General features: G+C 41.1%; 2 protein-coding genes across 8 annotated transcripts in view; one reads left to right on the plus strand and one right to left on the minus strand.

The window, feature by feature from the left end:
* LOC121617046 (rho guanine nucleotide exchange factor 12-like) overlaps positions 1 to 20,781 on the minus strand; it is a 37,368-nt gene extending 16,587 nt beyond the window's left edge. For all 4 annotated transcript variants that reach the window (XM_041952037.1, XM_041952038.1, XM_041952035.1 and 1 more), the window contains exons 1-7: positions 20,160 to 20,781; positions 5,983 to 6,074; positions 3,945 to 4,043; positions 3,748 to 3,797; positions 3,119 to 3,176; positions 2,357 to 2,586; positions 154 to 231 (exon numbers count right to left, since the gene is read on the minus strand). In XM_041952037.1, coding sequence (XP_041807971.1) covers positions 154 to 231; positions 2,357 to 2,586; positions 3,119 to 3,176; positions 3,748 to 3,797; positions 3,945 to 4,043; positions 5,983 to 6,074; positions 20,160 to 20,191 — 639 coding nt within the window. In that variant the 5' untranslated portion in view covers positions 20,192 to 20,781. The remainder of the gene's footprint in view (positions 1 to 153; positions 232 to 2,356; positions 2,587 to 3,118; positions 3,177 to 3,747; positions 3,798 to 3,944; positions 4,044 to 5,982; positions 6,075 to 20,159) is intronic.
* Positions 20,782 to 22,701: 1,920 nt separating this feature from the next.
* Positions 22,702 to 23,420, plus strand: part of emsy (EMSY transcriptional repressor, BRCA2 interacting) — a 36,389-nt gene continuing 35,670 nt past the window's right edge. For all 4 annotated transcript variants that reach the window (XM_041952970.1, XM_041952969.1, XM_041952968.1 and 1 more), the window contains exon 1: positions 22,702 to 22,895. In XM_041952970.1, the coding sequence (XP_041808904.1) occupies positions 22,893 to 22,895 (3 nt within the window). In that variant the 5' untranslated portion in view covers positions 22,702 to 22,892. The remainder of the gene's footprint in view (positions 22,896 to 23,420) is intronic.

The following is a 23,420-nucleotide window of genomic DNA, read 5'->3' on the forward strand; positions in this document are numbered from 1 at the left end:
TATTTTAATAAGTAACCGGAGGCAACAAGATCCAAGGCAGACCAACCATAACGAACATATTAAGGAGTTAATAATATGCTGTACATATAACATCCTTCATAATTAACGAAACAGGATAGTGAGTGTCACAGTCTCACTGAATCAGAAACACACCTGTAGGTCCTGTTGCTCCTTGGTTAACATCTTTTGCAGGATGTCGGCCTTCTGGCTGTGCATGTTTTTGTTCTCAGCCTAAAAGAGGAGACAAAGAGAAAGCACTGAGCTAAAAGTGTCAGAGATGCAGTGACAAACAAATCCTAACATCATTATTCCCGTAACATACTAATGCGACTGAAGGGAGCTTTACACAGAGGAAGAGAGAAGTGATATAAATCAAACTGAAAGTGAAAAAGAAAAAAAGGGGAACATGAACATTTATAAAGAAATACAGTAAATTATTCACTTGACTATTTCCAACAATGTTATTTACTACACGTCTTCTGCATGTCTTCAAATTCAAGTGTTAGAACTGAATGTGGCAACAAAATGGCCAATAAGCTACGATAAACACATAGTTTAGATTCTGCAGATTTTATGAAACCGAGTCTCCAGTTTGACACGTTCGATGTCACAAAGGGGACAAATCGCTGCCGTGCTGCAGCAGTTTTGGTAAAAGCTGGCAGTAATGGACTGAGACGATGGGGCTAATTAAAAATAATGAGCAGCGTGGGTTGTACCAGCCAGATAAGCTGCTGATATCATGCTCCTTATCACAGCCGAAAATATTATCACGTCAGAGCAGTTTCACTTCACCGCTGAGATCCACAGAGAGCAAATCACACACAAGCAATACCACCTTAAAAAAGAAGGAAATGTCAGCGACAGTGTTTCACTTGTAAAATTTCTGTGCGCTTCTGGAGAATATTATTATAGAATAAGCATATAAACAGCAGCATGAGATGTGTTCTGTATCTCTGCAGGAATAACTGAACATTAACTTTGTTCACCTGTCTGAACTTATAGACTGAACAGGATGTAAAGAAGAGGTTTAAACAGGAGCAGAAATAAAGAGGCTAACAGCTTCGTAGCCTGTTCAGTTTGTGTTACGTCATGCTGGTGGAAAACATTAGAAAACAGCTACATCAACACACAGGGACTCATTTTCCTGCTGGCACAAAGTCAGCCAACGCAGCCCTTTAGCAGATTTCCTCAGGAAGTTTTTTCTTTCTCGCGTCCGCACCTGTTCGTTCCAAATGAACCTGCGTGCAGACTCGTGAAACGCCAATATGATCGCCCAGGAACGAAATCAATTTACTGTATTTTTCTGAACGTCAACCGCTGTTATGCTGTTTATCACAAACTCCAGGTTTAACAGTGGAATCCTTTGTAAGAGAAAAGGTTTTGGGAGATTTGTATTGTGAATAAGAAAAAGTCCAAACCCTGATTTCTATTGTGCAAATGGAAGTGCATCCACATATCAAACAGTTTTCTCATTTCATTCTTTAATCACTTAAAAAATAACAAAAAAAAATGCCTAAATTAAACAAATTTTTATAAAAGTTATTCTAGATAGATAGATAGATATACTTTATTTATCCCAAGCTGGGAAATTGCAGTGCAGCAGCAGCATTACACACAGTAAAATAAGTGAAAATAAGACTATAAAGAACAAACTATACATAATAAAATATAAAAGTAGCGAGCAGTAAAAAGATTATAAACATAATAATAAAATAGCCAAATAGTAAACAGTTGTAAAAGTATTGCACAAAAAAGAATATCAAATGCAAAATGAATATCAAAATAAGAATATCAAAAGCAAATGGCAGTGAAAATAAAGTGTACCGTGACTGTAAGAACAAACTTTATATAATAAAATATCAAAATAGCAAGCAGTAAAAAATTATATACATAATAATAAAATATCAAAAGCAAACAGTAGTGGTAATAAGTATTGTATTATTATTATTAGATTTTTTTTATTTTTTTTTTAGCTGTTATTGTATATTGCAATAGCATGTGGCAGGAAAGATTTCCTGTATCTGTCCCTTCGACAGTGGAGCTGTAGCAGCAGTAAACTGTGCACTTGCATTTAAAACATTAACACGTTGCATCTTTAATTTAGCCCTCAGTTTTGGCACTTGTGTATTACTTGCTTATCTTGTTTGTGTTATTTGGTCTGGCATGCCTGTGGTTATGGGACTGTAAGTGAGTTTTCTGGGTTTGATTTTACAACAAAACCCGACGTTGAGTTTCTGTTTCTGAACAAGACAACTTTACATCAGATCTCATCAGGAAGTCCTGAAACACAGCAGGTTTTATGTCTTATCTGCACGCTGCCTCCTCTTATTATTAGTAGCTACACATGAAACCTTACCCCGTCAAGCAGAGCGGAGGTGATGTGCTCCTGAGGGCCGCAGGACGTGCCGCTGGTCACATGGCTGCATTTCTCCCCGCCTGGCAGTGCAGGTGAGTGTGGCGCCGAGAGAGATGTGGACGAGCTGACCTCTGCTCCTTCCTCCTTCTCTTCCCCCTCTGCCTCCTCCAGGGGGATCTGGGGAAGCCCTGGAGGCCTCCCCAGCACTGTCAGGGCTACATAGGACCCCGCTGCCAGAGAGCAGTCATGGGAAAGGAATGAAGGGAGGGTGAGGAGAAGAAGAATGCTGATACATAAAAGCATCGAAGCCACCGTGAAGATCTGATCACCAAACCGGCTGAGAGAAAGAGCCCCGTCAGAGAAACATCTGACCACATAAAAGGGCAAAATTATTCTGTAATACTGATAAATTATGTCATTAAATATATGTCTTGTCCAAGCCAGCTGTACACACAAGTGAATGGGAAAGCCCCGATATATCAGTTTTCCACAAGAAGAAGCTGAGGTCTTAATAGCTGAGGGTGAAAAGCCCATCACAGTCACCACCATGAGGATTTCATGGCTCCTGTAACTGAAAGAAATGGCTGCCAGCAGTAAAGCCTTACACCAGAAACGTATGAGTGACGTCACACAGAGTGATCAGTGCCCAGCTTTAGCCTCGTACCCGGCTAGGTAACATTACACTATTAATGTGTCGCGTAAATCGCTGAAATGAAAACCTGACGCAACAAACTGAAGATGTCATTAAAAGTGCATACTTACATTTTATCAGCTTTACAACCTCTATGTGGTTTGAGTGTGTAACCAAGGTCCCATTAACCTGCCAGGAAACACAAAGCATTGGGAGAACAGCTGATCAGCTGATCATCGTGTATTAGATGAAGGAGCTCTATGTTTTTGTTATTGTCAAATATAAAATGGGTTAAAAGGGTTTGTTCTAGTCTCTGTGTTATTCCCCTGCCACACGCTCCTGCTCCTGCACATGCTTCAAGCATTAAATTCTCACATTTTCTCATTTTCCCCCCATGATGTGACCCCAGCTACATACTGCAGCAGCTGTGTTCACACCTGAACAGCTGGCATCCAGCCTGGTGACTCCACACCTGGCTGCTCACTCCAGTTGGGACGCACCAATCTGATACCGACCTGCCGTATCAGCAACACGTCCGGTCTACTTTAAATACAGCTTTCTGTTCCGGTCTGGTCATGTGCTACAGTGAGCTTTCTTTAAGCTGCCAGCTGCACGCGCTTCACAATAAATGCATTTTAAATTAGTTTTAATAAAAGCGTTGGCAGAACGTTGGATCAGGGCATCCTCACAGAGAAGCTAAGGCTAAATGGATTAGCTTCATCATTCACAGAGATGCTAAGCAGGAAACAAAAAGTCTCACCTTAATGATCCTATCTCCCGTCTGAACACCGGCTCGCATTGCAGCTCCATCTGCAAAACAAAAGGCAGAGTCATGCCGCTTCTACAGATGAGGTTAAGGTTAGGAAGGAGGTTTAGGTTAGGGTTAGGGCACGTCAGTGTGTGTGTGTGTTTGTGTGTGTGTGTGTGAGAGAGAGAGGGAGAGAGAGCCTTACTTACCTTCTTTCACCAGCTGCACAAACACAGGGTTGTCTCCACTTACAGTCAGCCCAAAGCCATTTTCATCTCTCTGGATTATCACACACCGCTGGACAAGGCCTGTCGTTAGCACACACACACACACACACACACACACACAAAGTGACCAATGGCTGTAAAACTTCACGGCATGATGATTATGACCAAACAGAAACTCCTCTCATAGCCGTTAATATTGAACATGTTTTTTCCAGCTTTTTTTAATCAAAGTCTCCTCCATTACTGATCAAACGAGACTTTAAATCCAACCTACATGTGTATTCTTTCACATTCTGCACTCTGCTGTTAGTTAAAAACCAGTAAAAAAAACATTAAAAGTCACCAACGAAGCAAGTTTACTCTCGCACTTCTGCACTATTTGCCTCAAAGAAACTCTGGCACAGAACGCCTCGTGCAGTCACTTGTGGGAAAAATCCTCCACACAGGAAGAGACAAATCAGGAGACTGAAGCAGAAAAGGTTTTTAAATAGAAGCCTGCTCTCTGTCCAACAAAAAGTGGACTAACCAGCAAGAGATCTTTCTCCTCTCGTGTCTCTTTGCAATATAATAACAATACTACATTATTTAAAATTAAACCTTTTGTGTAAGCTTTATTAAAAATGCGTAATTAATTTACCCCCATGCTTGCTAGCTTTCAGTCTTCTTCTGCATTAGTGTCCTGTTTTGCATCACACACACACTCACGGTCATAAAAACATGGCTCCATGGCGCTACAAGCGGAGTCAAAAACTCCACAGGATACCTTTAACCTGACCCACCCTGTATTCTGCTCTACGGACAGTCAGGGAAACCCCACGGCCACGAGCCAGGAGCTCAGCTAATAACACCAGACTGAAGTCCTCGTGACCCTGTGAGGCCAGAGCCTCCAAGTCAGCTGAGTCAATCACAACCCTACGCTCGAACTTCATCAACACCCTGAAATGTGCAAAGACCATCTGTGAGATGAAGAAAGGTCCATCCAGCAGTGGCGTGCACAGGGGGGGAAAAACGCGTACTAAAGTGCCCTCTTGGGAGCCAAAAAGCGTGTTAAAGTGCCCTATTGGACCCCAAAACACGTGCTGAAGTGCCCTCTTGGACGCTAAAACGCGTGCTAAAGTGAAGTCCTTTTTGCCCCTGCCCTTCAAAAAGTCTGTGCACGCCACTGCCATCCAGGATGTTCGTCCTGTAGCCACCGAGCTGGTTTATTGACTCACTATCGGTGGGTTTCCTGGTTTTCCTTTTCCTTCTCCTGAGCGGATAATTGGTTGTCTTCTGGACTCCATGAAGGAGCCTCAAGACTTCAGGGTGAAGCAAAGGGCAGGAAGGATTAATGTCAAGCCTGAAACCCAGGAAACCGCCTTTAACCGCTTGTTTCTGCCTGCGACCGCACTCTGCTCTGAACTTCACACCTGTGGCAGACACTATGGGGCCATTTGTATTTGAAAGTTTAAAGCAGGCATCTCAAACCGGTTCCATAAAGGGCCGCGTGGCTGCAGGTTTTCATTCCAACCCAGGAGGAGCACATCAGGCCAACCAATCAACATCAAGGGATCACTTAGTTGTCAGCTGAAGACTGAGATCAGCTGATTAATTGATTCCAGCCTGGTGTGTTCCTCCTTGGTTGGAATGAAAACCTGCAGCCACGCGGCCCTTTATGGAACCGGTTTGAGATGCCTGGTTTAAAGCAAATGTTTGTCAGATGAAAACATGAAGAGAGAGATGACAGACGACTTAATTTAAGGTTACATAAGAATCAGACTTTTATATCCAAGTTTTCTCATTGAGCTCAAAGCTGCAATTCAGTTCGACTGGCAACTGCTAATTATTTTCATCACGGATTAATCTGCCAATTACTCAATTTTGTTGGTAAAATAAAAGGCTAACATATTCAGATTTTGAAGCACTTTACAGAAGAAATGCAGCAGCAAATTAAAAAAAAGCAATTAAAGAAACAATCAAATCATCGAAAACTCAGGAAGTAATATCATAGAGCAGAAATAAACCTGCTTCCGTCTCTTACCTGTGGGGTCAAACTCATGTTTGAGAGAGCCAGAGGATTTCTCATTTTTGGGTTTCTTGTCTGTGGGGTCCTTGTTGAGAATGCTTGGGGGCCTAGAGGACATATAGCAAAGTGAGGACACAAAATAAATAAATGCACTTAACATTTAATTAAATTCATTTCAGTTTAATAAAGTTTTCCAAAAATCCCCAAATTACTTTCAGGCTCAATGCTGAAATTTTGAAATGCAACAGTGAATCTAGAGCCATCATTGGGTGTTAGAACAATATCAGGGAGTGTATCTTTAAGGCAAAAAAGGAGACATAAACACACAATATATTGTACACAATGCTAATATGCATGTATAAACTCACAGTGTAGACAGTGTCAGGCACAGTGAGTCTTAGTAATGTCTGCGTATGATAATATATTGCAAATGTCAGACCGGCTGCAACCGCAGAGACAGAAGGTTTGCTGGATAGTTTGACTGTGAGGAAGCAGCTGGCACTCCCAGACAGATGTTTTCACTTCTTCTGGTTGATTATAGCCCTGCTCGCAGTGAAGCTGGTCAATCACAGCTATCCTGTGTTACACGCTTCAAAAGATGAAGGTTTGAAGTTGTTCCCACGTGACAGGCGCAACAAAACAAATGAGATATCAGACTAAACAAAAAACTTTAGAGGCTTTAATGGAAGCTGTGGAGTTTCTGACCACGAGCTCTAAAACAGTTTGGATGAGTACGATGAAGGTTTTACATTATCTCACTGTAACTGACAGTTAGTGCCAGTTTAAAACATTTTTTAAAACTTGCTTTATGAATGTTTTATGAGGAAGGAAGTGCATTCACATTTGTTTTCAGGTGGTAATTGTTTCCCTGTTCCCAGTCTTTATGTAAATGGAAGTGAATTTTGTTTATGATATTTAGTCCTGCCACTTTATTTTTGTGCTTTTATTTTGAAGAGCGCCATTTGTACTTTGTTTTGCGGAAGCCAGGGTTCTTGCTCCCGTCTCAGAAAACGACATGCACACGTTGCTCCAGAGCTGGTAAAACATGCAGACGAACTATTTACTACATGTATGCTGTGTTGGAGCTTGTAGAAAGTTGTTTTATTGTGGTTCGCTTCGTGTTTTTTGTGTGTTTTATATATCTTGTGTAAGGAGTGTTACCGCTCTTGGAAAGCAGAAGGATGAATGATGAGACGAATGGTGTATTCCTTGTGAAACGAGTGTTTCATTGATTTAAAACAAGAGAATTTGTCATTATTTTTATTTACATATGAGCTGTAATTCATTACTGTCTAAAAACGGATCATTTCATGTAAAATTCATGATTTGAGTTTACTAAAAATGATTGTTTATTAAGTTAAAATGTGAACATGATTTCTGCATTATTTTCTGAAATATAACACCACGGCATTTGTATTTTCGTCTGTTTTCATAGTTTTCACGATGTCATAAGGTGACAGAATGTGTCGAAAGCCAGTGGTGAGAAGAGGAGAGAATTAAAAGAACACCAGTCGAAGCTCTCTGCGTCTTGCGTGTTAATTCCAAGTGGGCCGCTACACTTTATGCTAAGCTAAAAAAGCTGTCTGCCATTGCTTCATACTGAATGGACGGATATTTAGATGTCTGAGGAGTCAGACGTGCTGCAGAGGCCTGAACAAAGCTGCTAAATACGTGCATGACGATAACATGAGCAGAGGTTGAGTAAAGCTGGATTAAGCCCAGCAGAAGGTCTTCACCTTCATGCCAAAGAACCCAAACAGAGGTGGGCTGTAACGCACACTTTTCAAGCTTCATTAAGCAAACGACAGCTTGAAAATATGCGCTCAGGTCTTTCCTCGTGTGGACAACAACCTTGTTTTGCCACTCATACGGCGTGTAGTTAGCCATTAAAAGCCACGCCTTCCCACAGACGACCAGTGTAGTCTTCTCCAATCACGTCCACATCATTGAAGTGGAAAAACAAAACTGCTCATGTCTAATTTTGAATGAAATGACAATAAAAACAGGCTCCATGTACTCCATCTTTCTTGGTATGGGTTTAACTGATTTAAAATGGATAACCCTCATGGGAGGTGGCCCTGATGGTGGTAGTTCATGTATTAATAGCAGAGGTTCCCCTCTCCATGTCCCCCCTACAGCTCCTCCTACTCATTCCGCAAGAGGGCTTTTGTTTGTGCTGCTGTTCCTCCCTTGGATAATGGGGGCCCTGGGCTTTTAACAATGGCTCCCACGTCAGAGCCAACTTACTATACTGTGGCTTTGTGGGACAGATTCCCGGAAACGGAGACGAGGGTTTTTGGCTCGGCTCCAGTTTCCTGAAAGAGGGAGAAGGCTGGGAAAGAAACAGAGGAGGGAGACGGGAAGGAGGAGGCGCACAAGTGTCTTGAGGGAAGACGGAGGACCGGGCCGAGGCCGTTTCCACTCAGCTGCCAGAGTGTGAGAACAGTCCTGTCCAAACTAACCTTGTGGTGCAGAGAAAAGATGGCAAATTAAATCCCGGGATATCAGATCCAGATTTCTCCTGTAAACTGAGGAAATAGATGAAACACATTCTTCTCCTGGACACCACAAGACTGTCACAACTACAGACAAAAAAAAGGTGAAATCATGTTGTAACCTTGTCTTTTCTCTGAGACGGGAAGGCCCACTTCGGGATCCTCCTTGCTGTGGCCGGAGGAGATCAGCAGTTGATAAGATATGGCGAGACAAGGACAGATTACATCCTGCTCAGTGGGTGGCAGCTAAGCCTTTTGCTTCAGACAGGCCCACTGAAGGCACGATCAGGAAGAAAAACTTCAGAGGTTTAACTTCTTTGATTCGGATCAGGTGATAACGTTCAACTTTGGCAGATAACACTACTGTACCGAGACACCTGGAAGCACGTTCCTTTATCACAAGAACTGATAGAACTATGAATTTACTAAAGGAAGTGACCCCAAAATTAAAAGGTTAAGAAGATAGATATTCATAACTGAGTGTTTGCTAAAGTTCATGGGGCTGTAGGTTATTTAACAGTGTGTTTATCTCCTCTAAGGTCCCTTCGTTAGCATGCCCGGCTAACTATCTTACATTCAGTATCAGTAGAACCAATGGGCTCGAGGTGGACTACAAGAAGATCTCTGGATGCTCCAGATTAGTGTCACCCTTCCAGTATCTGACCAAATGTCAGATATGGTCAGAATTTCCCCCTCTGTTCCTGAGTTACGGTGTTGAATAATGGCCAGAAAAGTGCTTTTTCAGAACATTATGATGTCACAGTGAAGTTGACCTCTGACCTTTGGATATAAAACATTGTCACTTCTTCTTTTTGTGAGGAGATGGAGATTTCTTGTAACTTACCAGCCGACATACATGGCAATACCGGTGTCCTGTATATGTATATGTGAGAAGCTATTGTTGGCTGATAATGTTCAATAAATCTCCCGGGCCGGATGAAGAATCCAGCTAGAACGTTCCTAAATGTCAAGACAGCTTGCCAAGTTACCAGCAGCGCAGTGATATGGCCCGCCTCTGACGAGGTCCTTAAAATCTGGTTCAAAAGTTCACCAATCCAGGTTTACAAAAGGGAAAGTGTTCACGTCCATGTGAAAAATTAACTGGCACCGCGATAAAAGGGGATCATTAATTTAATTATTGCATTAGGCTCACTCGGCTGGGATACAGGTCCGCTGGCTAATTTGTTCAGACTTTCTTTACTTCCTTACTGCGCAGTTATCAAAGGAGGACAGAAAAACATGCAGCAATCTACTCGCCTCTCAGATGCCAAAAATACCAGACAATTCCTCTGGGGTGATAACGGCAAAGGACTCGGCTCCAGAGGCCCAGAGACAAGAGCCCAGGAGGCTGAAAGTCCACATAGATCTCAGCGTTCATTATGAATGCAGAGAGAACGAGATGTGTGCCTTCACGTTCTGATTTACTGCTTTCAGATCCACATAGATCAGTGCTCATTGTTTGAGTCAAGTACACATAATGTACATAAGTAACCGTGAGCAGCGCAGAACAGAAACATGACTCAGCTGGCCCAGTTGATTTATACGGACATTACAATACAGACGTTATCATCGTTATACTCAACAATTTAACTTTTCCAAGTCAGCTGACGTAGTTTTTGGTTGTTCTGAATCAATGCACCGTTATTAAACCATAAGAAATAATTGCAACAGCAGTTCTGTGGGACACACCGATTAAATAAATTAAACAAATACAGCCAAGATGAGAATCAAGCAAAATGAATTTCATATGTTTGTAATGAACTAACAGGAGGATATAAGAACATGTAATTAAAATGGCATCTTTAATTTCTGTTTAAACCACATTCAAATCTCTTGACCACTTTCCCCTTTACTCAGTTAACTTTTTAATTGGTCACACTCTGTGGCACAGAGGAATAAGATATATCAGGCTTTAGATAAACACACGATGTTTGTCCATGGGATCGATTCACCCGACCTTTAAGTAAACAATAAGCTTTCCAGAGCGAATATTTTCACGTCTGTTCCATTAATGACTCACGATCCCTCTGACGTCACTTGGCTCCCACCACTGCATCACCACAAACATCCAAATTCAATATAAGCTCGCAAACTCCCATAATGGTCTAATTAAGGCTTTAATACTGTTTGTACAATAGAAGCAATGTTGTGAAAACTTAAATCCTTACACCAGCTGATTGATAAAGATCATATCAGTGGCATACAGAACCATTTGTAATTATACATATTATAAATATACATTTAATTTCCAATACTTTCCCTGACCACATGATTGATTAATAAGCTCCTCTGGCTCATAAATCATGATTCTATTGATAGCTTGGAGGCTCTGTCCCCTTGGAGCACCTTTCCGTGGGCTGATCCATCCCAGAATAATCTAATGTAAACACTGTGAGTTCATTATGCAGCAGAAACCCTGACAGCAAACCCTTCAGAGACAGTTTAAAGTTGGAAACATTCATCAGTAAATAACTGTAATCGTTGCGGTGCGGCATGAATAAGACGGCTCACTGCGCAGCATATGTTCTCTGACCTGCCGGCTCTTTGGTCATTTGTCATGATAAAGCTTTATTTGTCTTTAGTGATAACTATCTAAATCAATCTAGACAAAACAATTCAAGCATTTTTTTGTACGTGCTCACATTTCATTCCAGACAACAACTCCCGTTCGGTGGTTTGCCAATTCAGACTTTTCAATAGATATGAGACAGCAAAGGAGATCAATCATAATGCACAGAGAGAAATTATGTAAAACAACAGTCACTCCATTAAAGACAAAGCCACGGCAATCATGATCAACTTTCTGTGGTGTGTGAATTGTTAATTAATTATGTTTAATTCTTCCTGACGGCCAGAGACAGACAGTGGAAATACAAAACTGTCTCTGCTGGTGAATAAATCTCATTTGGGATTGTAATTTGAAGAGATTAAGCACTCACAGTCTCTCGTCTGTGGATTTCTTCAAAATAAGAGTGTTTAGTTGTTCATTAATAATGCTGATCATACAGATCAGCATTATGTGTCGTCCTCTGTCGTCAGATGATCTTTCGTTAAACAAAAATTGAGGCAGTTTACGCGGTAACTGGCTGCCATTGGTGTGTGAGTGAGTGTGTGTGAATGGGTGAATGAATACATACAGGATAGGATACATACATACACAGCCCTGGTGGACTGCTGTCAGCAAATGTGCATGTCAGTTGCACACATCAGTTCATATGTAAATGTACGTTTTACATTAAAATGTTTGATTTTAACTCAAATAATTCATATGAAAGTGTTAAAATGAGCATGTTTACATTCTGTTTGGATGCTGAGACGAGTTCTTCAAAATCACGCTGCACTGACAGACGCAATCCAGTGTTTTTAATTATATGGCTGCTTCGTTCCCTAACGTGACTTTAATTAGAGCGTTTTCGCGTCTTTTATTCTGCACACTGGAAGCAATGAAGAAGCAAAACAAATGTCAGGCTGCGACGTGTAGAATTTAAACTCTTCATGGGCGTTAATGGTGAAAAACACTACAATCATTCATCACAGTAAACTATATGCCATTATCTAAGAAGCCTCCAGCAGTGATACAGCTGCAGTGAAATACTGCTGATCCCGGCGTGTTATATTGTACTGTATATGCAGTAGCATGACAGCGGGCTGGTTGGTAGCCATCCTGCGCTGATGCACGGCAGTGGCGGTCAGGAAGGGCCAGTGGCCTGTTGGGCCCGACAGACATTGTTTAACAGTGATGTCACCACTTCCCGTCAGAGGGTGGAGAGAGGGAAGGTGGGAGGTCGGCGGGCGGGAAAACACACAGATCAGCAAAACTGTGTGACAAAGAGCAAAAGAGCTGCTCCGCGGCCCGCTGCCCAGAGCAAACAAGTAAATTCAAATTAATGAGTGTGGCAGCTTTAGTCATATTTAAACTGAACAGGGCGGCTGAGAGGAAGCCCTCTGTGGGAGGGAGAGTCATTATTCAAATTGTCTGATGGTTTGAAAATGGCTGAATGAATCATAGCTGTGTCGTCTCACCTGCTCGGGATGACCACACTCAAAGACGGGCTGAGAAACCTCCTCCTGGCTGCACCCCACCGCCTCCCTGATTTCTCTACAAGAACTCTGTGGGCCACATTTAAATGCATTTAACCCCTGATTCACTACGGCAGCAGCTCATCACACAGTCAGCTGCAGAACTGATCCTGGGACTGACTTCTACACACACTCTGATCACAGAATTTATCTGAGATGTTCTAAAGATGTGGGGGGGGGGGGGGGGGGGGGGGGGGGGGGGGGGGGGTTTGAATTGTCCAAAAAAGGTTTGAATTGGATGGCCTATGACACTAATTTCAAGCCAGGGACTCTGAATCAGAAATTTAAACAATGGGCAAATAGAGGCCTGAATATATTAGATACACTAACTAATACAGTAACTGAAAAAAGATAAATCAAAAGCTTTCCTAAATTAAGAAGGGAATATGGATTAGAACATCAAGATTTTTACATGTATTTACAAGTCAGAGACTATTTTAATAAAGAAATAAAGCCAGACCTCCCAGGTGAACCAAATAAAGTGATTGTGACTCTATGTAATGCACACAAGAACAAATTTAGAAGAGTGATATCCGAATTGTACCAGGGTATGGTAGCAAATAAAAACACTACAACTTTGTACATAAGAGATAAGTGGGAGAAAGAATTAATGGAAGTAATAACTGACGAGATGTGTTATAATATATTGAAAACACAGCAAACAACTAGTTATTCCAGAATATGGAAAGAATTTTGCTGGAAAAACATTGTGAGATTTTTCATCACACCAAAAATGAAAAAGGGACGATCACCTGTACAACAACTCTGCTGGAGACTGTGTGGGGAACAGAATGTGGGTCACACACATATTTTTTGGCATTGTACCAAAATAACAAGATACTGGAATGATGTGTGGAAGGAGATGGAAAAGATATTGGGCTATGAGCTGCCTAAAACATGCATTGTACTATACTTGGGGAATGTAACTCAAGAAAACATCCAAGACAGAGACTGGTATCTGATTAAGATTTTACTGGCAGCTTCCAAGAAAGCCATCACAAGGAAATGGTATAAAGAAGACCCCCCTACTTGGAGGAACTGGATGGAGATTATTGACGAGATACACGTTATGGAGAGACTCACACATATCATAAAACTGCAACAATCATTATGCGAGAGCAGATGGGAAAAATGGACTGTCTATAAAAACAGTATGAAGACTGAAAGTAATTTTACTGACACTATGTTCTATATGTGTTGTGTTGTTTAAATGAGAAAATCAATAAAATATAAGTAAAAAAAAAAAGAATTTATCTGAGATGTCCACAAATATGGAAGATGCCAGCTGTGATATGCAGCATAAGAAAGAAAGAAGATCCTCTTGCATTAACTTTTACATGTTACATTTACATTTACATTTAAACCAAGTGCACTTCTTCCAGCCCATGCATGCACAAGCAAGAGCAGCACAGAAATGACAAAATAATCTCTCAGCTGACAATCATCTGTGAAACAGGATGCTACCACAGTTCATCATCCGCATGCAAGCAGTGCTCGCAAGCTTTGTGAAACTGGCCCCAGGCTCAGAAAACAAACATTCATGGGAAGCAAGAAGTAATCAGATGTGTTTGTTTGGAATCAGTTTTTAGTTATTTAGGCCTGTTTTCCTTCTGTGGTTCCTGTAAAACCCATCTGCTGTTTTCAAAGCTGATCAGTTTCCATTCAAAACTGTTGCAAAGTGCATGGCTCCAGTAAACACAGCAAAACATATTCAACCTCTGCTTCCACGTCTCCTCCTATTATTTGCATGATTTTCCATTAAATGGATATGCATGAGGAGATAAATACACCACATGTGTCTGAGACTCAAAGCCCCAGTAAATGTGTTCCTGTGTCTTTGTCGTCTTCACACAACGAATCAAACAAACGGTGATAGTGTTGCTCTAAGCTGCTCACACGAAAAGTAAGAGGAGCAGTTGTGTGAAGAGTAAAAAAAGAGCTTGAGAGTGAAGTTCAAACCTGCACACAACCTGCCAATCGCTGCAAAAATATAAGAAAACACAACAAAAAGCAGCTGCTCAGGCCTTAGAACACAGGACATCACTAAAAAATATGTCCACAGGGGAGCAGTTTAACAAGATCATTTATTTGGAGGTGAAACTAAAAGTGAGCACACCTGAAAAGTCGTGCTGATCCCTGCACAGAAAAAACACACAACTACGGCAAGTAACGTCAATCCAGGTAAATCCAGGGCAGTCCAATCACGGTTGATCCAGAGAGTTCGTCTATAAACTCTGATGATCTGTGATCAGTTTGTTCCATTTTTCTAACTGCTTTTGTTTTCTCTCCTAAATAAGATTGAGTAACCTGTTTGTCACATTGTCTTTCTGTTTGTGTTTGTTGGGTCTGTTTTCAGTCATGTTGCTGTGTAAACATTAAATAAATACAATAGAAATCTGAATATATATATATATATATATATATATATACACACATCATATGTATGATGCTATATGCATATATTAATATATGATAGCTTATATACATAATAACAATAATATGTATATAATAATAATAGAATATGTACATGTATGATACTATATTACTATATGATGGTATTTGATGTATATAATAATATGCATACAATGACAGAAATAACAATAGTATGTATATAATAATATAAGAAGTCTGATTGGTCTTTCCCTGGAGGCTGGGCAGACAGGAGAACATGTCCCATGCTGGGGGTCGTCACATCCACACAGTAAAATATCAGAATCGTTGGGAGAAACCAAGCAGGCTGCTCAGGCCGAATTCTTCTCACTGAGAAACCCTTGAACAACATCCAGGAAGTGACCTAACCACTGCTGGAGCTGGCACAAATGTTGCCGAGCAACTGAACCCATTTTTTTTTTTGTAGATCAGGCTTCGGTAATAACCTCCGAAATCCACAGACGGTGTGTTGATGAGATAATGAAACTAAATCACCTCGTCACAAAAGCAGGTTCCTGCAGGACAAACAGCGAGTCTCCTTCTCTAACACTGAAGCAAGGATGAGCCTCAGAGACGTACCGCGTCTGCTAATTTGCAAGTAAAACCTTGTTCTGAGCTGTGTCTCAATCAAAACATTCACAGTGCAAACTGCAGCCACGGGTTTCAAACCAGTTCAGGACAGGAGCAACTAAAGACTGGGAAAGATGTGGAACGCTCCAAAAACACAGGTAAACAGGTTGGTTGGTAACAGGTGATAGTATCATGATTGAAAGGCTCAGTGGTTCACAGCGAGGATGGAGCGAGGTTCACCTGGACTCAGGAACACTTCAGGAAACTGTTGATGGTAAACACAGTTTGATTGTAAAAGATCAGTCCTGTTTTTATTTGTTTCACGCGGAGGCCAGACGTTTTAGGAATCAGGGTTCAGAGTGTACATGATCAGTGTCATCAATAAAAGAACCAATTGATACAGGAAGTGATCAGTGTCACATTTCCCATGTTAAAGGATAACTTTAGTTTTTTTACAACCTGGACCTTATTTGTAGCATTAAATGCGACCATTTACTCACCCAGACAACTTTGGTGGCATTTGGAGTCGTTTTGAAGAAATTAGCCCCAGAGGAGCGGTGCGTATATCCGTATAATGCGAGTACTCGGGGCATCCATGCGCAGCCTCTAAATAACGCATAATCTGCGGCGAAACTCGTTCATATTCCAATATTTTGTTATGATATGCTGCTGCTATTCCCCTCTGAGCCGGCGGTCGGCTAGTTTAGCTGTAGTTTGGCACAGCTATGGTTCGTTATTGCGTATTCGTAGCCGACCGCCGCAGAGTCAGCCGTGTTGTGGCTGGCTGCTCGCAGCGCGGCGTTCGGTAATGACATCATCCACGTCAGAGGTAGTTGTCTAGAGACGCCGGATGTTGATAACATGCCACCACGGGCTCAGAGGGGAATAGCACCAGCATATCATAACTAAATATTGGAATATGAACGAGTTTCGCCGCAGATTATGCGATTGAGGCTGCACATGGATGCCCCGAGTACTCGCATTACACGGATATACGCGCCGCTCCTCTGGGGCTAATTTTTCCAAAACGACTCCAAATGCCACCAAAGTTGTCTGGGTGAGTAAATGGTCGTATTTAATGCTACAAATAAGGTCCAGGTTGTAAAAAACTAAAGTTATCCTTTAACATGGTTCACCTGTGTGGTTTGTGCAGGCAGAAAACATCAATTCTTATTTCATGGATCGACTGTGCACACGTTATATGGTGTCATGTTTGATGTGCTATACAAATAAAGACAACGTTTACCATGACCCCCATCTTTGTTTAGCATGTTTGCATGCTAATATTTGCTAAATAGCAAAAAAAACAAAGTACACCTGAGAGGAGTGTCAATAATTTTGCAGGAACTTTGGTCATAAAACAAAGTCTTGCACCGACTGAAATTTTAATGTTGATGTGATGTTCTTCACCTGAAGAAGTGTGAGCTCAGGTGTTCCCCACAGGTTGACATCTTACTTATCCGCACTCATAAAAAACTAAAACTAAAAAAAATTACTAAAACTCATCCTAACTAATCCCAAGATGATATAATGCGCTGCGTGAAATTTCACTTTAAAACAACAATTACATTCTCTAAATTTGAGCTTTTTGCAGCATGTTTTACATATTTTAGGCCACAGTTCAGTAATAAACAGCTTTCATAGAGTCATTCTGGCTTTAATGCCATCCAGTTTCTACACTCAGTAAGCGCTGAGGCACCACTGGACAGAAACACAGCAAATGTCGATGCCTTCAAACGAGGCACGAGGGCTCGCGGCTCCTGAAGCTGCTCTGAGGGATCATGCTGGACCAGCGCCTCGAGCAGTTGTACTGGTTTCATGTACTTTCTATTATGCAGCAAATTTCCTCACAAACAAGCTCTATGATCAGTTTTCTGGCCTACACAACGATCCTTTGAGCGGAGCTCAGCATCAGCAGGGAAATAAAGGGCGACTCATCGTGTGTGAATGCTCCTGTTCTTGTCAGACTTCGATATGTGGATGCTTAATTAATAAAAGGTCACCAGGAGTCAACTACGGCGGGAATTTTAAAGGAGTGATTCAACGGCTGCCACACTTTATTCTTTAAGTCCTCAAAAAGAAATTCCAAGACATTCCACATTCACAGGAACAGTTTTGTCCACACAGTAAATAACCCAGAGTGGACCAAATATTGCAGTACCCACCCACTTAATTCTCATTTTATAGTATACTGTCAACTGAAAATACACTTTGCATGGGAGGTGAATGTGTACAATAATAACAAATAGAGCAAACAACTCTGGGTAGGGTGCAAAGAGGTTGACCTCTATAATAGCTATGCTGTCAGTGTGAGCGAAAAAGGCATTACGTAGCAACAACTACTACCCATCAGTTTCTATACATAACACCATATGATCAACATGAGGAGATGCAAAACCATGAAATGTAAATGCTGTAACAGAAGGAACTATTTATTCCAGAACAGGTGGTTCACACCTTTAATTCCCCTTGAGATAATAACTGAAAACAAAAATAAAGTTTTACAGAGGAGTTTTTGTAACTCAGATCTATATTGTCATATCATCCATCTGCATGTTCTGCAAAACACATCTCACACAGAATGTGCTGCAGTGGAACAGTAAAACAGTTTCATCTGCAAGCTTTCATTAAGTTTTAGAATATTATATAAATGAAAAGTCCGGTTTACTCATCAAACAGGCGGCTCAGACAAAGATCCTGCCTCTGACCACGTGGCAAGCCAATCACAGTTTAGGACAGTGGAGTGGCACCTGGGGTGGCCAATCAGATGACAAGAACTTCTAATATCACAGTTTCCAGATTGCTATCTGTGCAAGAACAAAACAAACGAGACCAGTTGGGCTTCAGGCAGGCATATTCTAAACCCGGGCGAGAGGCAGGCTAGCTGTTTCCTCCTGCTTCCAGTCTTTATGCTATGCTAGGCTAACTGAGTCCTGACATCAGCTCAGACATGAGACTGATGCAGATCTTCTCATCTCAGTCTCACAAAGAGCGCAAATAAGTGTACTTCACCGAATGCTGAACTGTTCCTTTAAGCTGTAACTTCTGTTTCATTTTAGAAACTCTAGCTGGTGCTTTGCTTTTCATGATTTTCCACTTCCACAGTCCGTCAGGATTTTAGACTTTATATGGTCCTGATGGGGAATTTGTGATGGAAACACTACAGAGAATCGAAACTACATAAAAGAGGTCCATTCTTGTAAAAAGCAGACGAGCGGCTCGGTCCTCTCTGCAGGCTGAAGGTCAAGAAACAAATGACTTTGTTTGACTTTCCGAGGCAGTCATGTGTGCCTTTGTTTTGGCGTTTCCTCAGAGGAAACTCCTGATTACTGAGTGTAAAAATACACAAGTGACTTATGAACGGTGGAGTCTGAAAAGCTCAAAGTCAGCCATTAACCTTTTCCAAAAACAATTCACCTCACATGTTTCTTCTTCTGTTTCAGGTTGGCGCCACACTCCAGAGCTGTAAGACTTATTTTTCCATATGACAGCCTGTGTTTGCTCTAATCAATGAAGGGGAAGCTGTATGATCATATAATCAAATTTGTATTGACGTGCACAGGGTAACGTGACTTTTAACTTTAGTTTGTCTGCAACCAGTTGCAATCACAGATAAGAGAATGTGATTGTGATGGCAGTGGAGGTATTCAAAGGTCTGCTAAACCCCCATAGATCCCTCCATGGGAACTTTAGGAGCCTCCTGCAAAATATTTCACTGTATAAATACTGAAGGCCATGTTTACACAGAGATGTTTCAATCAATCCACCTTCAGTCAAGCCAGACAACAAGGAAATTGTCTCAGACTCAGGTATCTGGGACAAAACATTTGCCAGAGGGCAGATCTGTGCACTTCAGCAAGCTGTCTTGGAGGTCACGAAGAGAAAAATGCCAAGGAGCCACAACTTTAAGGTGACCTTCTAGGGGCCACAAGTAAAGAAGGACTCATTCCAGGAACATGCCCCCTGCTGGCTGGGGAGGGGAGCGTGTCATCAACGCTCCAGACCAACCACATTCACCAGTAAATAAGGAAAAACCGAGCCCCGTTATGTTGCGTCTTGGTTTAAATGGAGGGAACACTTTCACGACCTCCGTTGAGAAATCAGTAGATTTTTGACTTGAGCTGATTTTACCAGATAGACATAAAAGTTAGAAGATCACTTAAGAGCTCACAACAATAACCAAAGACCTGAATCCAGTTCGGCGTGCATGTAGTAGATCAAAAGCCTTTACTTTGACTAAAACTCAACTTTAAAAAACATATTCCTGACAGATTCCACAGGCGTCTCCCACCACAATGCGGCGTGAGGAGGGCAAACCAGTTTCTAAAAACTGATACTTTAAAGAAACTCTGCTCTTGTTTGTTGAAACATTTCGTCGCCGAATTCACCAGAACATCAAACTAAACGATAAAATGTATTACACTACGCTCTGCTCCTTATGTACGTTTCCAACAACTAAGATAACCTTAAATTTGGAGATTTTATAATGAGGTTTGGCGCGATGCAGTTAATTCCTTCCATTCATAAACCGCTTCAGAAAACCATTTAAACTTGATAAACGTGTTGTCATCAGACTGCAAAGGAAGTGCAGGTTAGGAGAAAGAGCATTTAGCCTACCTGTCAGTGAGAGTTGACTGTGTGCCACTCATTGAGCTTCTCTTCCGAGTTTCCGAGGACTTCACCCAAATAACATTTTCAGGATAATGTCTGGCTCTTCTTGATTAAAACGGCTCCTTTATCTCATCTCCTCGGTGTCCGTCCATATCCAGAACCGTCGACGCGTCGTTCAATCCTGCAGAGACTTTAAAACTCCGTTATTCTAATGGGATTGTTTGCTATAAGATCCCAAATTGCTCATATATTCATGAGCAGCGACGCAGATGGAGGCTGAGATCCAGAAAGTTGCATTAAATGAAGAAAAGTGCAGCTTTTTTCTCTGGGGTGTGAGTGTTTCATTAAGCAGCCGCTGTCTGCATCAGCACAGACATCTGGAAAACCGACAACTCAGCCACTGCTCTCAGCTTGCTTTGGGATGTTTTTCACAACTTTCTCACATTACCTCCACGTCCAGTTTGAGGAAATCTCTATTCTTCCTTGGGAAATACTTCCATGATGACACTCCAGGCTATTCCTGATGTCCCGGGAAGAATTACGTCAAACTCTGGCTGCAAAATCCAAAATGAGTTCTGTGCTCTTGTGTCCGTCCATTCGCTGCTGGTCTGGGAGCAGTTTCTGCGGCATCCTCTTCCAGGTCTGATCGCTTTAATCCGCACTCATTTGCACGGAAGACTTGGTTTTTTTTTTGCTCCACAGTGTGATGCAAATGGAAAAAGGAAATGCTTTGCCCCCTCCCCAAAAGAGTAAAAAGAGGAGAAAAACCCACCTTCCATCCCGTTGCGTTCAGGAGCTCCTCGTACTTGGCTAAACTGTCACATTTAAAAACTGACGTTGCGATTTTATTTTGATTTTACTCACGATTATTGTGCAGCTGGATGTTACATGCTGTATGCAACAGATAACCTTTAAACAATCAGAATATACATATATTCACATGTATATTCAATGCAATGAAAGACGGGCTTGTGCAGAAATTATACACGACCAAAAGTGGAGAGAGTACTCAGATCTACAAAAGTAAAAGTACTTCTGATGCAAAATGGTTCACTTCAGAATCATTTAGAATATAGGCTGGATGACTAGGTTATAACTATTGATTCGTTGCTGTGTACATCACTTTAATGATGAAGATGCTAATGATGGAGCTAATTTTAGCTGCTTTATAATTGTTCCCCTTTTTTTAATAAAAAGTTACAATGTTTGACACTGAGTTGTGCTGGAGCAGAAATATGTGCACATACATAGAAGTAACAGAAAATAGAAATCATACATAGCCATTGATGGAAATCAACAAAGTACATTTACTCATCTACTACAAGTAAGTACAATTTTGAGTATTTCCATTATATACTACTTTAGAATTTTTCTCCACTACGTTTCAGAAAGATATATTCTGTTTTTCACTGCACTACATTTATCTTAATTCAAATTAAGATTGTTTACCAAAAAAATTCACATGAAAGCAGTTTAGAGATGTTCAACAATGGTGCGTTCAGGTGCATCTGGTATATCTGAAACCTCCAGGTTTTAAAGCGTTGACCATGAGCCCATGTCCCTGGTAATATTTAGGGGAAGTTGGGGTTTAAAGGGGATTTTACGTTGTACAGTTACTCACATGTTACACATGTTGGGTTATTTAAAGTCAATTTTGACATTTAGACTAAAATAACTTGACTTAAAATAACTTGAAATTTGAGTGTTTTTAGACATAAAGATAATAAATGTAAATAATACTTTGATATTGTCCGTCAGATTTAAAAACCTGTGAAGAAGAACAAGTGCAGAGAAGGCAGTGAAACAACATTTAGCCATCAATATACAGAGATAAAAATATATTTGAACAAAAATGACAAATAAGGTGCGTAACTATTTGATTTACTTTGCAAAGTTTGGTTGGTGGCTTGTAAACAATCTCTCAGGGGGGTGGGGACCTGCAGGGACAATTTGGATTTGTGACCTCACTGTTTTTAAAATCCTTGCTATGTTCCTGGCTGTGCAGGTCTTATATATGAAATGGTAAAATAGGTTGCTGGCTGTTTTGTCAACTAAAAGGAAAAGGACAGAATAAAGCACACACAATCTCGTAAGATGTGTTCGTTATTGTTTCAGTGTAAAAATATACATAGGAGCAGTTCATGAATAGATGGAATCAGCAGACATATCCAGCAGATATAGTATAGACCAAAGGTTCCCAAAAACAAATGAAAATGTTTGCCTTGGAAAAGGTCTATGAATCTGATCTATTTAGGAACAATAAAGAAACAAAGAGTGTTCTGCTACTAACAAGCATATCAAGGCTGTTGTTGTTCCTATGCGCTTGATGTAGGTATAGTCCCAGTTTTGGCATTAGTTTAGTTTCCAATCAAGATGTGAGTTATTTATGTTTGGATTACTCATCTTATTTGTTTTGTCATTTTTGTGTGTGATTTGGCCACATAAGCCTTCTACCTGTAGGTGGCAGCACTGCAAATACCGAGAATAAGATGCATCTCGTGTCCACGTATATCACACGAAGAAGAAACCCTATACTGTCCAGGCCGGCCGCAGCTAGTTAGCAGAAAACATAAACACCAGTCCATCTTTGGGCTATTTTAGCTATTTAGGTTTTGTTTTCTTCGGCGCAGTTTATTCGGGAGAACCACATAATGCGGTAGATAAGCTAAAAATCTTACGGTCAACCATGTTTGTTTGGATCTCAGAATTTCCAAGGCCTTGAAGTTGCACTGCTAACGAATGGTAAGACATTGATTTGGCTCATAGGACTAGTTAGCTAACTAGCTAAGCTAATGTCTTCCACTGCGAAGGTTTTTACTCGTCGCTAAACCGAAATGTAATGTTTGTTGGAGGGTCACCCTGCTACGGTGTTACGCCTTGCTCTGAACACTTTACCAGTTTATTTTAGCATTATTGCGTATTTCAGTGCTCAGTTTGATGAATGCATGGTATGTGCCGTTTCCCGTTGACAGAATTTGACCCAGAAAACATTAGCAAAATGTTTCTTTTCTTGTTCTCAAATGTCGGAATCTGGTAGAAAAAACACACGGGACTGTGATTTTTAGGGCCTTCGGTTATTTTCGGCATATAAATCGTTCTTGAAGCAGCATTGGCTTTCAGCAAAAACTCCACTTTTGTGTGAGGTTGGCCTGGTACGCCCACAGTGTTTGTAGTTACGGAGATGCCCGGTGGTGGGCGGTACTGGTCAGTGTAAACAGCCCGAAATACTTTATGAAGATATGTGGCAACATAGAGAAACGGGTTAGT

This window comes from Chelmon rostratus, chromosome 14 (genome assembly GCF_017976325.1).
Source record: "Chelmon rostratus isolate fCheRos1 chromosome 14, fCheRos1.pri, whole genome shotgun sequence".
NCBI lineage: Eukaryota > Metazoa > Chordata > Actinopteri > Chaetodontiformes > Chaetodontidae > Chelmon > Chelmon rostratus.